The 15,775-nt window shown below is 33.8% G+C and overlaps 1 protein-coding gene across 1 annotated transcript; it reads right to left on the reverse strand.

The window, feature by feature from the left end:
* Positions 1-8,643: 8,643 nt before the first annotated feature.
* On the reverse strand, positions 8,644-15,322 carry LOC109049743 (metalloreductase STEAP2-like). The gene is made up of 5 exons (XM_019067401.2): positions 15,154-15,322; positions 13,626-14,155; positions 11,093-11,620; positions 9,409-9,573; positions 8,644-9,316 (listed from the first exon to the last, which is right to left on the reverse strand). Exons 1-5 carry the CDS (start codon positions 15,302-15,304, stop codon positions 9,032-9,034), a joined length of 1,659 nt encoding a protein of 552 aa, XP_018922946.2. The 5' UTR covers positions 15,305-15,322; the 3' UTR covers positions 8,644-9,031.
* Between the last annotated feature and the right edge of the window lie 453 nt (positions 15,323-15,775).

Raw genomic sequence — 15,775 nt, forward strand, 5'->3', positions numbered from 1 at the left:
GACCAGCCTGAAAGGGTCGTCAATGGGTCTTGTAAAGTACTAGTGGCCATTGTAGATCATCTGTGAGCCTGAAAGAGCTCATGAGTGCACTTTGTCTAGTGTGAGAGCAGCATCAAATAGGGTTTTTCGCCTGGTCTGATCACATCTGCTACGGTTTCCGCCCTGCTCTTTCCTGCAAATAAACTGAGCCAAGATTTGATGGAGCATTTTGCCCCGAAACGACTAACGAGGGCCATTCAGAATTGAAGAATCGGCTCTATTTCGGTTCATGAATGTGAAAGTGAATATCCCACAAGATGCTGAATTGGAATTTAATTTGGAAATACATGAAGAGGATTTTACCAAATTAAAATTCAATCAAGTACAACAGTCATACAACGGATACTTTTTTTCTTGGAGGTCACCAGGTCACTTTACGGTTGTTCACTAGTGGACAACTTCTGCTGGATACATGTTTGATAGATTTGCCAAAATCATATCACAAATTATGTACTGTATATTGCTTTTGTGGCTATAAAAAATTGCTTATATTGTATGTATGTGTGTGTGTGTGTGTGTGTGTGTGTGTGTGTGTGTGTGTTTTTTTTTTTGCGTGTGTGTGCGTGTGTGTGTGTGTGTGTGTGCTCGCGTGTGTGTGTACTGGTATATATGGTTTATGAGGACACAAATGTGTATAATGACATGGGTACTACAATGTAAACATGGTTTATGAGGACACTTCCTGTGTTTCTGTAAAACAAAAGGCTTAAAAAAAAAAAAAGTGTTATATATTAAATTTGATTATTGCCAGTAGTTTTCTGTTTTTGTTAGGTTTAGGTGTTGGGAGTTGTTTTATGTAGTTTGTAGGTTTTGGTGTAGGTTAATAGTATGTAGAATCCCCGTAAACCCCAATTTTTTTTGTGTGTGTGTGTGTGTGTGTGTGTGTGTGTGTGTGTGTGTGTGTGTGTGTGTGTGTGTGTGTGTGACAGATCTGATCTGATCATCATCCAGTCTCTCTGGAATGACATGAAGAAACAGAACAAACTGAGACAGACTCAATCCAGAAGAACTGTGGCAACATCTCCAAGATGCTTCAAGAAATCTACCTGCAAAACAAAAATCTCTCTGGATTATTGCATTTAATGACAAAATTAATGTTTGGAAATATAAACTGATACTTCCTACTGACACTATAGTTACAATATATTATGATATATCATTAATACGTATTTTATTGTTTTATATATATATATATATAAATGATTAATATTAATATTATATTACATGCAACATTTCTGTTGCTACGATCTCTAATCTTGCCATCTATAAAAACTGTATTTTCAGTTTTCCATCAATCCTGACTGCAGTCTCCATTTTCCTGCCTCCATATGTCAAATGAGAGTCAGGCTAGTCCTTCAATCAATGAGAAATGCAACATGCCATTCTTATCTCCGTGGCAACATATCAAGCAGATTCCAGGCCTGCAGGACTGTGTTTCCGTCAGCTTAGATCTCCACCATTCTCAGGTTCAAGATCCGATAGTGAAAAATCTCATTCCTTCTCAAACACATTTGAGGATATTTCATCCGGTTTGTGGCAAAAGAACTAGAGGAAATTATATTTCATTGCTTTTGAGTTATTTGAAAGATACGCACATTGTTCTTTGGCTGACCTGAATGTTCGTCTTTGGTTGAACAGAAGCAGCGGGCCGGGTCGTCAGGCAGACCAACTTGTTCATCTCAGAGAGCTGGATTCTGATTGGATGACGGGGTGGATGCAGGTGATTGATTGGCCAGAGCGTGTTGATGAAAGGTGCACTGCAGCCACGTGATTTACGCAGGGATTATCTCTATCTGTCACAGCCTTATGTAGAAAACTAATTGCACGTGTGGATATTGATCCTGTCACCTTTCCTCTGGGAGACGTGGAGGACAGACAGGCGGTCTGTTACCATAATGTGCAGTGAATTCATCATCAATGAGTCTCTTTATGATGATGTCCTTACAAAAAATCCACCATGACTACCAGAGTTTATGACACCAAAAAAAAACATAACTGCTACTAGGATTTTGATAATTGATTGTCAAATTTCCAATTTTTAAAAATTCGGATATAATAAAATGTATATTATATATATATATATATATATATATATATATATATATTAAATACATCAGTATATATTATATTTTAATTTAATTTAATTTAATTTAATTTATACACACACATACAGAAAGCAAACAGCAGTTTCCAATCTGCAGTATATAATATTATTTTAATATAATATTAATATTGGTATATTCCAATATATGACTATATTAGAATATTATTTGTTATTATATGTGTATATGTTGTAATATATGTGATATGTATTAATATTATGTTTATATTATAATACTTATAATTCACACAATGCAAACAGCAGGTTTAAAGCTACAGAAATATGTAGGATGTATTTTTTTTGTTAATATTTACATTCTCTATCATGTTTGTGTTTTTTTTTTTCTTCTTCTTCTTTTTTTATCGGTAATTAGAGAATATAGATGGAGGAAGTGTTTGCCCAAGGCCTAATTGATATTGATCAAGAACATAATTGCATTGTCTTCAGTAAATACACGTAAATGTCATTCTATGTTTGTCACGCGCTGTACTCAGTACTAGCACGCTAACCTTCTTTAACGCAATCCTCGGAGATGGACGTAAGAGGGAAAACAGAAACAGCCTGGACAGGAAGACAGGGTGGAGGAAGAGCAAATGAAGAACATTCTGTTTGCTTTCCGTGAAAGGGCACAATAATCTTAATCAAATCTTAATGAGGGAAGCTGGCAGTCCAGTCAGGCCCACTCATTCCCCGGCAGGCTGCATCTCAGCTGTCCCTCCCACGCCGCGGGTCACTGGACCAAAGCCCCTCTCAAAACATTCTGTGAGCTTTACAGTTTACATCTGATTCCATGTAGCAGCTTTATTACTGACTAATCAATGCACTGCATTTGCTGTTGCCTGCTCTACTCTGTTTTGTTACAGTTTGGGGTCTGTTTTTTTTTTTTTTTAAAGAAATTAATAGTTTTATTCATCAAGGATCCATTAAGTTGATCATAAATGACAGTAAGGACCTTATTTTGTTACCACAAAAATATTAAAAAGCACTGTTTTCAAATTTGATAATGGGGCTAATAAGAAGCGTTTCTTGAGCAGTAAATCCTCATGTTAGAATGATTTATGAAAGATCGTGTGTCACTGAAGACTGGAGTTATTAAACTGAAAATTCTGCTTTGATCACAGGAATGAATTAAATTTTAAAATGCATTAAAATAGAAAACAATTATTTCTTAATCGTAATAATATTTCACAATATTGCAGTTTTTACAATATTTTCGATCATACGATTTGAAAATAAGAGACTTCTTTCAGATATATTACAAAATTTGAAAGACTTCAAACAGTAGTGAATACACCACTTAAAAACAAATTAATACAATAATAATCTATTATTATATAATAACAATTACTATTTTCTTTTCTTTTTTTTTTTTTTTACATGAGATACTTTTTTCAAAATATTTACAATTTTTACTAATCCTGGAATTTTTAAACAGCAGTGAATATAATAAAGTGGTTCTCCAACTTTCATTCAGTTATATTATTTCAACATATGTGACATAAATTAAGGATAATTTGAAAGAAGAGGTACAATTATGCTTAAATTATGTTAAAATGTTAGGTAAAAAAAAAATATATATATAGCCTGAATGCACTGTAAGTCACTTTGGAATAAAGTGTCTGTTAAATGCATAAACGTAAATGTTAATTTAATATAAGTTTCCTTAAATCTTGCAAACCACCTGGAATCCTTCATGGACCACCAGTTTGAGAAGCTCCTGCTCCATTCTGTAATGTTAAATTCTATTTATTCTGTTTCTGCATGTTTAGGTAATATATTCCAATTCTTTTCTGCCCTTTTCTTTTATTGAGTTCTATTTCTCCCTTCTCTTCTCTTCTATTCTGTTCATCTGCTCTTTAATATTCTCTTCTGCTGTTCTTTTTAATTCATCTGCTCTAATCTATCCAGTCTGCTCTGTTCTGATTTGTTTCGTTTTATCCTCTCTGAGATGAATCCTACCCGTTTTCTAACTGTCATGTTGCTATGTTCTTCTCTGATGAATCTTGCAGGCTCTCTTTTTCTTTCTCTGTGCTGTTTTGCAGCCTCAGGCCCCAGCTACGCTCTGATTGGTTTTATTGGCAGTGGTTCAGCACTTGGATGTCAGCTTCCTGGTGGCTTTCATAATGAAGATGGTTCTGCACATAAATGATAGTGGAGCAATTTCCTTTTCATTTAATCGGGAGGAAAGCAGAGTGCTTCCATAAGTGTATCATTCCGTGTCAGAATGACCAGCACTTGTATATTCATCATGACATCCCCTTTTGAGGTTAAACAGAACAAGGGCTGTTTAATGTAGAACAGAGCAACTTAAGGACACTCTCAAGAGTGTTAAATATAACTCCAAAAAAAAGAAAGAAAGAAAGAAAGAAAGAAAGAAAGAAAGAAAACAAGATTTTTTTCACAGTAGAACTGAACAGTTTTAGGTATTTAAAATGATTGTTCACCCCAAAATGAAAGTTTTGTCATCATTTACTCATCTTCACGTCTTTCCAAACCAGTATGTCTTTCTTTCTTCTGCTTTTTTGTCATTTTTACAGCTTGACAGCTTCTGTCGACATTCACTTGCATTGTAAGGGAAGAGATTGTGCTTGACATCTCCAATTGTGTTTCACGGAAGAAGGAAAATCATAGGGTTTGGAACGACATGAGGGTGAGTAAATGATGACAGCATCTTCATTTTCAGGTTTACATTTCTTCAAAGCAAGGTGCACCTTAAAGGAATAGTTCACCCAAAGATTTGCAGATTTGGCGAAAATTAGCATTGTATCACTTGTTCACCAATGGATCCTCTGGAGTGAATGGGTGCCGTCAGAATGAGAGTCCAAACAGCTGAGTAGTCCACACAACTCCAGTCCATCAGTTATTTTGTTTTGTCCATCAGTTATTAAGGCTTTTTAAACTTAAACTGTTGATTCTGACCAAAACACGAGTCCATAATCCATAATAACACTTTCTCCAGTGAAAAAAAATGTCCATTCCCTGTTGTCCTCTCACAACAAAATCCATTGACATATTTGTTTAGAACTTTTTTGGACTGTTTCCTCTTGTAAACGGAGACATGTGGATTACTTGTGGATTATTGTGATGTTTTTATCAGATGTTTGGACTCTCATTCTGACGGCACCCATCCACTGCAGAGGAGCTATTGGTGAGCAAGTGATGTAATGCTAAATTTCTCCAAATCTGTTTGGAAGAAGAGACAAACTTATCTACATCTTGGATGGCTTGAAGGTGAGTACACTTACAGCAAATTTAAATTTTTGAGTGAACTATTCCTTTAATAATATTAAGTATGTGTGACTTTTTCCCTCAGTAACTACTGTACCACAGGAACCACAGGCAGCATGGCAGATCTTCACACATGCAGAGTGGAAGCCATTTTCATATTTTAATAGTGAAGATTATGCAATCAGTGAGAGGAGGAAGAGTCGTTCAGGTCTTCTAGTGGGAGGAGTAGAAAAGGCAATCGATAGGAGAGAGAAAGGGAGGGATTGAATGTAAAATGAAAAACTGAGAGAATTGAATTCTTTAAAAAAAAAAGTAATAACCCCAAACTTTTAAACCGTAGTGTATAGATATTTTTTTTCAGTCTTCATGTCCTCTATTTGTTTTATTAACCAGGTCATTTTAGATGGCTTCATTGTGTCTGTTATACAACAAACGTGTAATGTTCCTCCTGAGAACCACTGAGGAACCCACCATAAAAGTATTAAGAAGCAAATGAGGCATAGTGTTTTATTTATGAGCCCACGCTGGCCACACGCTCTCCTAAACTGCAGTTTTTACTCTCCCCTGCAATCAACGCAGCTGTTTTGATGAACGACATCAGCGTGAAGTAGATGTTAGTTTGTGGGGCCATTATGGTTCGGGGTGATAACCCGTACGGGAGTATAATAAGCAGACAATTTCTCCTTGTTTGTTGATCATTAGTGGTAATTAAGACTAATCTCTCTCTGTCTTTCAAACTTAGCAGGAAGCGCATTTGTATCCATGGTGACTGTTACAATCTCAGCATGGCGTGAGAAGTGTCTCCGTCTTGGATTTGCAGTGATTTGTGGGAAGTTTCCTAGTAAATGCTTGGCAGTGACACTTATAGAGGCTCAAGGTCTGGTCCAAACAAAACACCCTCGTGACATTTCATCGAAACATCGGAGGATCTTCCGCCAGGGTCAACGCTTCGGCTCCCTTTAGTGATAATGGCTTAATAAAAGATTTAACAGGCTTTAGCATCGCAGTCCTGCGGCCATAGAGACGGACTCTCTGCTCATCTCGTCACGCTAATTGATATTATTATGTGTCCAGAGCTTCAGGAGATCTTTAAGGGTTCAGATACGCCTGCTGAGATCTAAACTGAACATTTTGGGGAATGAAGAGATTACATATCTCATGACGAACTGGTGGTGGGCAGCACTAGACACCCACAGCTCGGAGAGTTTACCCATAATGCTCTGTTTGAGAGGGAGAGGTGTGCCATCTGCTGGTGAATGTGTTTATTGTGGTGCTTAATGTGTGGGGGTGAAAATCAGGTGTCATAAAAATATTTTATGCTACTTTTGTTGTTGTTGTTGTGTCTTTTCATAGTTAATATCTTCAACTGAGTGAACATGAAGACCAGTTGCATTTGCCACATAACATTCTGAGGGAAGATTTTCAACTATGTAAGTTTATGTAATATACTGCAGTCAAAATAAGATAATTCATATTTTTGTAAAGCAACATTTTTTGTTTTTTAATTGTTTTTAACCTTTAATCTTCTATGCATACTAAAAAGGTACTACAATGTCTTTTTTTGGACATGATACCATGACAATATCGTTCCTGTTTAGTCATGTAATGTGGCATTACCATGGTATTTTTCAAAAGTACATTACCAAAATATTTTTGAAAGTAATTAATACTTCTTTTCAGCAAGCATGCAATAAATAGATCAAAAGTGATAGTAAAGACTTGTACATTGTTACAAAAAAAGTATTTTTAAATATGTAATAAATAAATGGAAAAAAATGGTCACAGAAAAAAATATGTGATAATATCAAATGTTCTTTGAGAAGCAAATCAGCATCATGTGACTCTGAAGACTGGAGCAATGATTCTGAAAATTCAGCTTTGCATCACAGGAATAAATTATATTTTAAAATAAATTAAAACAGAAAACAGTTATTTTAAATTGTAATAATATTACACAATTTTTACTGTATTTTTTAATGAAATAAATGCAGCCTTGGTAAGTAAAAGTCTTCTTTTAAAAATATTTTTTTAAAAATCTTACCAACCCCAAACTTGGAGTACCGTGATTTTATTATCTAATGCAATGGGAACACCTTAGTTCTTGTTTATATGGGAAGGTAAAATCAAATAAAATCAGCTAAAATATATCAAAAAAGAATTAAGAATGTCTTGGGAGAGATACAGTATTCGGTACATTTGTATTTATTGTTACTCACTCCAAACATCAAGTGAGGCACAGGAGTTTGAGTGTTCACACTGCTACCAAACAACACACTGGAGGCAGATAGCGCCGTGCAACAAGACAAGTGACACAAAACAGTTTCACAGGAAACAGAGTAGAAAAGAGCTGTCTGTTAACAAGAGATGTTTAGCTGTGAGTCTGTGCAGGTCATTTCCAGTGAATGAACTTGTCATGGTACTGTTTTGCCTGTAGAGATGTGACACTAACATGACATGTCAGTCTGTCATATGAACCATCAAGTGTTGTGAATGCAGTTAATCCAATGTTTAAAAAATGCTTAAATTATACTAAAGTCAACATGAAATCACATTCACAACCCATTTAACTTATGTGATATATTTCTCAGTAAAACAGGGCAGCTCTTCAGGGAGTCCCATTGGGAAATGACTGGATAGAAAAAAAAGGGTGTGTCTGTACCAGAATGAAGCCCGCGATATGAAAGTTAGGAGCATTTTGATCACAAAGGTAATGCTTTTATTTCCCAAAAAACTATAGTTCTGTGCCATATTGGCCATAAGTTTTACACATTTCCTGTGTGGGTACAGTTTCATGTTGATGGAAGATTGCTAAATTTTTCATGTTGACGTAAATCCATAAGCCAGAGTTTTGGCATGAGATTTAATCAAACTGCACATTTCTATGTGTTCAAATATTTGTGGTCAGTATTATTTTACTTAAAAAAAAAAAATAATAATAATAATAATAATAATAATAATAATAATACTTTATTCATTAAGGATGCATTAAATTGATCAAAAATGAGAGTAAAAACATTTATGATTTCTATTTCAAATCAATGCTGTTCTTTTGAACTTTCTATTAATGAAAGTACATTTATCACATTTCCAAAAATTAAGCAGCACAACTATCGTCATAATACGAAGAAGAAATGTTTCTTTCACAGCAAATTAGCATTTTTAAGATTTCTGAAGGATCATGTGACAATGAAGACTGGAGTGATGATGCTGAAAATTCAGCTTTGCATCACAGGAATAAACTACATTTTAATATATATTCAAATAAATTTTTACTGTATTTTCAATCAAACAAAAGCCAACTTGGTGAGCATTAAAACATTAAACATTCAAAAACATTAAAACATCTTACTGACCTCAAATTTTTGAACAGTAGAGTGTGCATAAATAACATTGTTTTTAATAGACTCATGAACAGGTCATCCAGTCACATAACATCCTCCTTTGAAGGGGTCAATGAGGTCACATGACCATTACAGTTCTTACTCAACTCTTATCCGTTAAAGAAAACAGGACTGGAACCTTACAAATAAATCTTTGAGTCCAATAAAGCAGCTGAAATGTCAGCTTATAGATAGGCTGTATGCTGGCCAGGTATTATGTGCATGATTGGAAACTAAAGGCTGAGAGTTTACCGTTACTGTGACTTTAAAAACTGCAGTGCAGTTACATGATGGTGACCCTCTCAGGTGAAACATGTGCAGCGGGTCTCTCGTGGTTGGTGCGGCTCTGATTGGAGTCTAATCCACGTCTGATCCGTTTCAGCTTCCGGCTCACACAAGGAAGCAGCAACACCACTTTTCCGATTATCACTGTGACGGGCAGAACCAGGGCCAGGACAAAATTAGGCGGCATGTAGAAGTGATAAGACTCCTCCAGAAACGCCCGCTGCCAGCCGAAGAGCAGAGCGTGGAACGTGGAAATGAGCAGGGCGATGTAACCTAGAGTGGACTGACAGGAAATAGACGCTTGTTTGACATCTTATTTGTCTGAGGACCAAAGAACACTGAAGCTGCAAGATTGGAGGATGGAGATTGTCTTACCTGGATAAAACTAAACTCTCTCCAGTTGAGTGCGTTGTGCACCGATGGAATGGAAGTGACAGCTAATAGAGAGAGGAGCCCCAGTCCCATGATGCCAAAGGAAACGTACATCTCCACTCTCCAAACTTCCTCTTCATTCCACGAGTTCTCTATGTTGGCATGCACCTACAGAGAAAGAAAAAATAATATTTGTTCATAGGATTTTTTTTTTTATGTATTTTTTTTATTATTTGACTAAAGCATTTTACATTGATGCTACTATAATAAATATACTTATACTATACTTATATAAATATAAATGTAAATATGAAATTATTTAGATGTATGTTAAACATCTATTTTACATACAGAATTATTTTAAATGTACACTTACTTATGAAAGTTTATACTTGTTATAACGTTTGGTGCATAACAAATATATAAAAACATTATTATTATTATTATTACTTTGGATGTTAGGTTGATATAATGCTTATATAATTTTAAAAAATCTGAACCTGAACTACAACAACCAAAATTGTTAAAACATATATTATTATAATAATAATAATCATAATAATAATAATAATAATAACAATAATAATACTATAGTTTCTATTATTATCTCTGTAGTTTTTATATATATATATATATATATATATATATATAGATATATATATATATATATATATATATATATATATATATATATATATTATTAATATATAGTAATGTTAACATATTAGTATGTATTGATCTTTTATATCAGTATATATATTTATAATTAATAATATTAGTAATGTTTTTTTTTTTGTTTTGGTTTGTATTTATATTTTTTTATTTATTATCGATATGTATTTATGTATGTATTTATTTACTTTATTTACTTCACTTTATGATTATTATTTATGATGATTATAATTAATTAACTATGAATAATAATAATAATGTTTATTTTAATATCATTACATGTCTATGTATTTATGTATGTGTGTATTTATATGTTCATTTGGTATTAAATTAACTATTTTTATTATTATTATTATTGTGGATGATAGGCTGATATAATGCTTATATTATCAAAATAAATCTACAAAAAACAAAATTGCTAAAACATTTATTGTCAATAACTGGTATAATAATAATAATAATAATAATAATAATAATAATAATAATAATAATAATAATAATGTAGTTTCTATTATTATATTTGTATTTATTTAGTTTTTTTTTCTGTTTTTTTTGATGTATTATTTTTTTTTATTTTTTTTTTGTAATATTATTATTAATTATTTTGGTGTTGTATAATGTGTATTTTTTTTACATATCTATATATTTATTTACATATGATGATTATTATCATTGTTATTAATTGTTTAGTATTAATACTCAATTAATTTCTACATGTATTTATGTATGTAATTATGTATTTACTTTTTATGATTATAATGACAATATGATGACAATGATTATTACAATTACAATTAATAATTATATAATTGAAAACAATAATATAGTTTTTATTAATATCATTGTATCTTTATGTATTTATGTATGTATTCATATATTTATTTTATATTGTATTAACTATTAGTATTATTATTGTAATATTAGCCACACCCTCAAAATACAAATCCAGAATAAAAGTATGAGCAAAACAAAGAGTGGAACTGCTGGATCTCACTGGTGTAGAACACACACAGACCTGCTGATAGGCCATGTTGAGCATCAGGTATCTCTCTGAGCGTCTCATGGGCAGGCAGAGGCTGTACAGCACATGAACGCAGCCAAAGAAGAAGCTCAGTAAGCCCAGCTGTTTGCGGCTCTCCAGCCAGCCCTCCAGCCAGAACGGGAAGCGGCGGTACTTCGTCCCGTAGAAGAGCTGGTACACAGCAGCAAGCTGTCCTGCTAAATACACCAGCGCTAGCAGAACGATAGCCACTACAGGCAGCGTCCTGTTCACTATCTCCAGAGGAATCTTGTAGAAAAAACTCTGTCTGGTCTTCATATAAGGATGGATAATGTCCCGCACAAAGGAGTAAGCGAAAAAGAAGATGGACAAGGCGACCGCAGTCAGAACGGGTCCTTTCCAGGCGGTGAAGAGATGCAGTGGCATATTCTCGATCTCTTTGGCAGAAGCGAGTGCACCCATGTCCACAGGGATGAAAGTGAGCTGCCGGGCCAGTTCAATGAGCTGCTGTCGAGCGTCCACTGAATTACTGCAAATATAGACCTGTAGAAAGAGATTACAAGCAATCAAAAACCACTCCTTTCAAAACCTTCAGGTGACCAGATCATTGTTGGCCAATTCCAGGTTTAAATTAGATTGTGAATACCAGATTTTCAATGTGGTCTCAGACTTTAGATCCCACTGTATATATGCATGATCGTTTACAGTAGGAACAATTCCCTAGAACCCATAACTAGAGTGAAATTAATTCACTGGGTTTATAAGGTTTCAAGACTGCGAGATAAAAGCAAGTTTATGGCATGGCTGTAATGGATCTTTCATTGTGTTAATAAAACCTTTTCCTCTTTCAGCTCACAGAGTTTCCAAAGAGGGCAGATCATCTGTTCATCATTCGAATCCGCTGCTCACAGAAAGTGAGACATTTACTTTCACTGCTGGCTGGAAGAGCCATGGGTCTCTGCTAATACGAGGAGACATAGTCCTCATCATCATCTTCATTCCTTGGATACCAAGTCAGTTCAGGATTGTCATTAGCATACAGAGGACTGTATTTTGTTTTTGACCAACAGCATTTAGCACACTGCTGAACACAGCAGGGTCTGTGATATTTTATTTTTGTTGTATTTTATTTTGCCTATACTGCAGTTACAGAGCAATAAACCTGTGTTCTTTAGCAAAACTAAAACTATTCAAAAATATTTTTTCGTTAAATGAAATAAAGTTATAGAGCTGTAGATCTGTGTTGTTGAAACCAATTTCAAGTATTTTTTCGTTAATTGAAATAAATTGCTAAAATAAAATTTCAATATTAGATGAAAAACTAAAATTAAAATAAGAAATATTGCCTTGTCAACTAAGTGAAACAAAATAAATTTAATACCAAAATGTTTGAAAATAAAACTGAAATAATAAAGCTGAACAGAAATTGTTTTTTAAAATAAGTAAAATTACAAAAGTGCATAACAGAATTCCTAAAACTAGAAATGAAAACAAAAATTAAAGCTCCTTCGAAATATTAATAAATATGTACTAACTTACTAAAAAAACTGAAATAAAATAAATTAAAGCTAAACAGAAATACTTTACAAATAACTAAAATTACAAAAACACATAGCAGAATTGCTAAAAATAAAACTGAAAAATGAAAACAAAACTAAAAGTAACTTTATAAGTTTTATATTTATAAGTTTAAGTACTAAAATTTCTAAACATAAAACTGAAATAAAAAATTAAAGCTGAACAGAAATATTTATAGTAATAATTAAAGGCACATAACAGAACTAACATGAAAACAAAATTAAAGCTACTTCAGAATATTAATAAATAGGTTTGAGTACTAAGAGTACTAAACATAAAACTGAAATAAAAAAATTAAAGCTGAAGAGAAATATTTATAGTAATAATTACAAAGGCACATAACAGAACTAAGACTAAAATTGAAAAATAAAACTACTTCAAATTATTAATGAATAAGTTTAAGTATTGAAAATTACAAAACATTAAAACTGAAATAAAAATAAATGAAAGTTTACTAGAAATATTTAAAATAATAATAATAATTACAAAAGCGCATAACAGAATTACTGAAAAATAAAAACAAAATAATTTAAGCTACTTCAAAATGTTAATAAATATGTTTAAGTACTAAAATAAATAAATAAACAGATTAAAGCTGAACAGAAATATTTCTAATAATAACAATAATTGTAATAATAAATACAAAAGCATGTAACAGAATTACTAAAACTAAAATTATAAAATGCAAACATAAAAAAGCAACTTCAAAATATTTATAAATACTATAGTACAGAAGTAATACTTAAATTCCACTGGTACTATATAGACTGTGAATGAGTCCAGGTCGAGGCACTGTTTCTTGATACACCTTGCACAGACTGTTCTGAAGCTCTGAACAGAAACATTTTGAACTGTGTGTTTTAATTGGCCAAGCTTGCTAAGTCAGATTATTTGGCTCAGCATGTTTAAAACCTTTAGACTTTCCTGAGTCTTGTGGCTGTGGAATTACACTGAATTCTGTACAACGTACCTGTCGACTGGAATCTCTGGGGCCTGACTGCATGGCCCAGGATGAGATCACATTGAAGCCTTTGACCACAACGGATTCTGGGAATAGGGACGCTAGGTATTCTGCGTTTGATTCTGGATACTGGTTGACCCGTCTGTTGTTGCTGACATCCACCAGTATTTTTCCAGCCAGCAGGTGTTTGATGTCCCAGAGGAAGGAATAGTGTTCTCGGCGAATGGCCAGGAACACGATGTTGGCCTTCCCCACTGCGTCCTCGTGATGGGTCACATCTACCACGTGCGGGAACGATTCGGCGGCTCTCTTGGGCTGACGGCTCCCCACCACCACGTGAAAGCCGCTGCGGAGCAGCCGCAGGGTCAGGCTTTTGGAGAAGTCTCCAGAACCGATGATGGCGACCGTGGGCTTGCCCGATCCCTCTTTGGACCCGTTCTTCAGCCCGTTTGGTAGGAAGGAGACTTTGGTGCTGGCCGGGCTGCTGCCCAGCAGGGAGATAGAGTCCATTTTCAGGCCAGAAGCACCTCGTACTGGATCTTAAGACAATTATGGAATAATGATTTGGTTAAAAGACAATCTCTTTAAACTTGTCAAGAACTAATATTTTGCCCCCAAATAAAAATACAAATATATTTAATATATATTTTATTTTGAGATGAAAGATCACTGGAAACATCCTTTCTGGACATATTTTTACAAAATAGAAAGAAAAAAAAAGACAGTACAACAAATACTCATATGATTTAAAAATACTTGTTTTTTTATTATAATATTATAGACTATATATAGAGAGAGAGTTTTTTTATTTTTTATCATGTTGGTATTTATGTTCTTTATTTTGTAGAAATGTGTCCGGATAGCATGATTTCCATTATTGTATTACACTAATGAGAATCTGATGACAATCTTCATTGAGAATAATGACAATTTAAACTCGCAAGTAAACTATTTGGACGCATTATAGTATTGAGAATTGGGTGGGAAATATGCCTAATTGTTATTAAAATAACAATGCAAATAATAATAATTATAACAAAAATACCAATAACAATTCAATATAAACTAAATAATAAGAAGAAGAAGAAGATTTTACATTATATATTTTATATATATATATATATATATATATATATATATATATATATATTAAGATCCACAGGTTGGATGCATGTAAGGTTTCCTCATAAAAACCTGTTTTAAAATGTAAAAAGGTATCCCAGCAATGAATAGCCTACAGAATAGAATAGAATGTGGAATCAAATTCTATTCTTTAATGCCATGACTTTGAAATCTCAGACAAGCTGTGTGTGACCTGTTAGAGCATCGAAGGTGATTGTTTGCTGGTATTGATATAATATATTTCATATATTATTCTTTATTCATCAAAGAAGAACAGAAGCAATATCTAGCCTAAATATTTAAATAATATCAGGGGCAGGTTGCTGTGTAAATCACGCATGATGATGCTAGAATAGAACATGACGCACCCGATGTATATGTAATTGGCAAAAACATCTCAAGGTTAGAACGTTACCTGTAATGGAATCTGCCGTGGCACCATCGAGCAAACCGATGAGATGTGTGTGTCCCTCCCCGGTGACCGTTTCCCCGCACTCTGCTCTGTCCGTTTGATTTGCACTGACCCACGCTATAGTCGCACACGGAGAGACGGCGAGTCTCTTCATTGGGCAGCAGCTGTCGCTAAACACTATGCTCTCTAGGGGGCGCGTGGAGGCTCAAAAAGAGAATTCTACATAGAGTCAAATGTAAAAATTTAGAACGCTTTTCGTTTCACTGGAAATATTTGTGCAAGTAATAGTGTAATCGTTTTAATCTATCAATTTCGTTGGTATTGATCCTGACATACAAATAGAAATAAGTCCCAATAATCTTTAATAAACGATTTTGCGAAGCCTTCATTCATTAATCGCTAACGAACGTGGTTGGTTCATCCTTCTCGGCGCTGAGAAAAACAACAGTCACCACGTGACAAGTGTCGTCATGAACAATAATTTAATCCTAAAAAAATAAACTGATATTGTTTAACAGCCATTGTATTAAATATTAAGTGGGAGAATTACTATTTAGACCGGTTCGTTTTTGACAATTTATTAATAACCTCCGGGCCACTATACCTTTCTAGTCATCATAAACAA

Source organism: Cyprinus carpio, chromosome B24 (assembly GCF_018340385.1).
Source record: "Cyprinus carpio isolate SPL01 chromosome B24, ASM1834038v1, whole genome shotgun sequence".
NCBI classification, from domain to species: Eukaryota; Metazoa; Chordata; class Actinopteri; order Cypriniformes; family Cyprinidae; genus Cyprinus; species Cyprinus carpio.

What these genes read in the sequence shown, in the direction of transcription:
- LOC109049743 (XM_019067401.2), bottom strand. Translation starts at nt 15,304, where the DNA reads ATGAAGAGACTCGCCGTCTCTCCGTGTGCGACTATAGCGTGGGTCAGT. An exon ending in CACGGCAGATTCCATTACAG is followed by an intron (nt 14,156 to 15,153) that starts GTAACGTTCTAA and finishes AATTGTCTTAAG; the next exon opens with ATCCAGTACGAGGTGCTTCT. An exon ending in TCAACATGGCCTATCAGCAG is followed by an intron (nt 9,574 to 11,092) that starts GTCTGTGTGTGT and finishes CTTTCTCTGTAG; the next exon opens with GTGCATGCCAACATAGAGAA.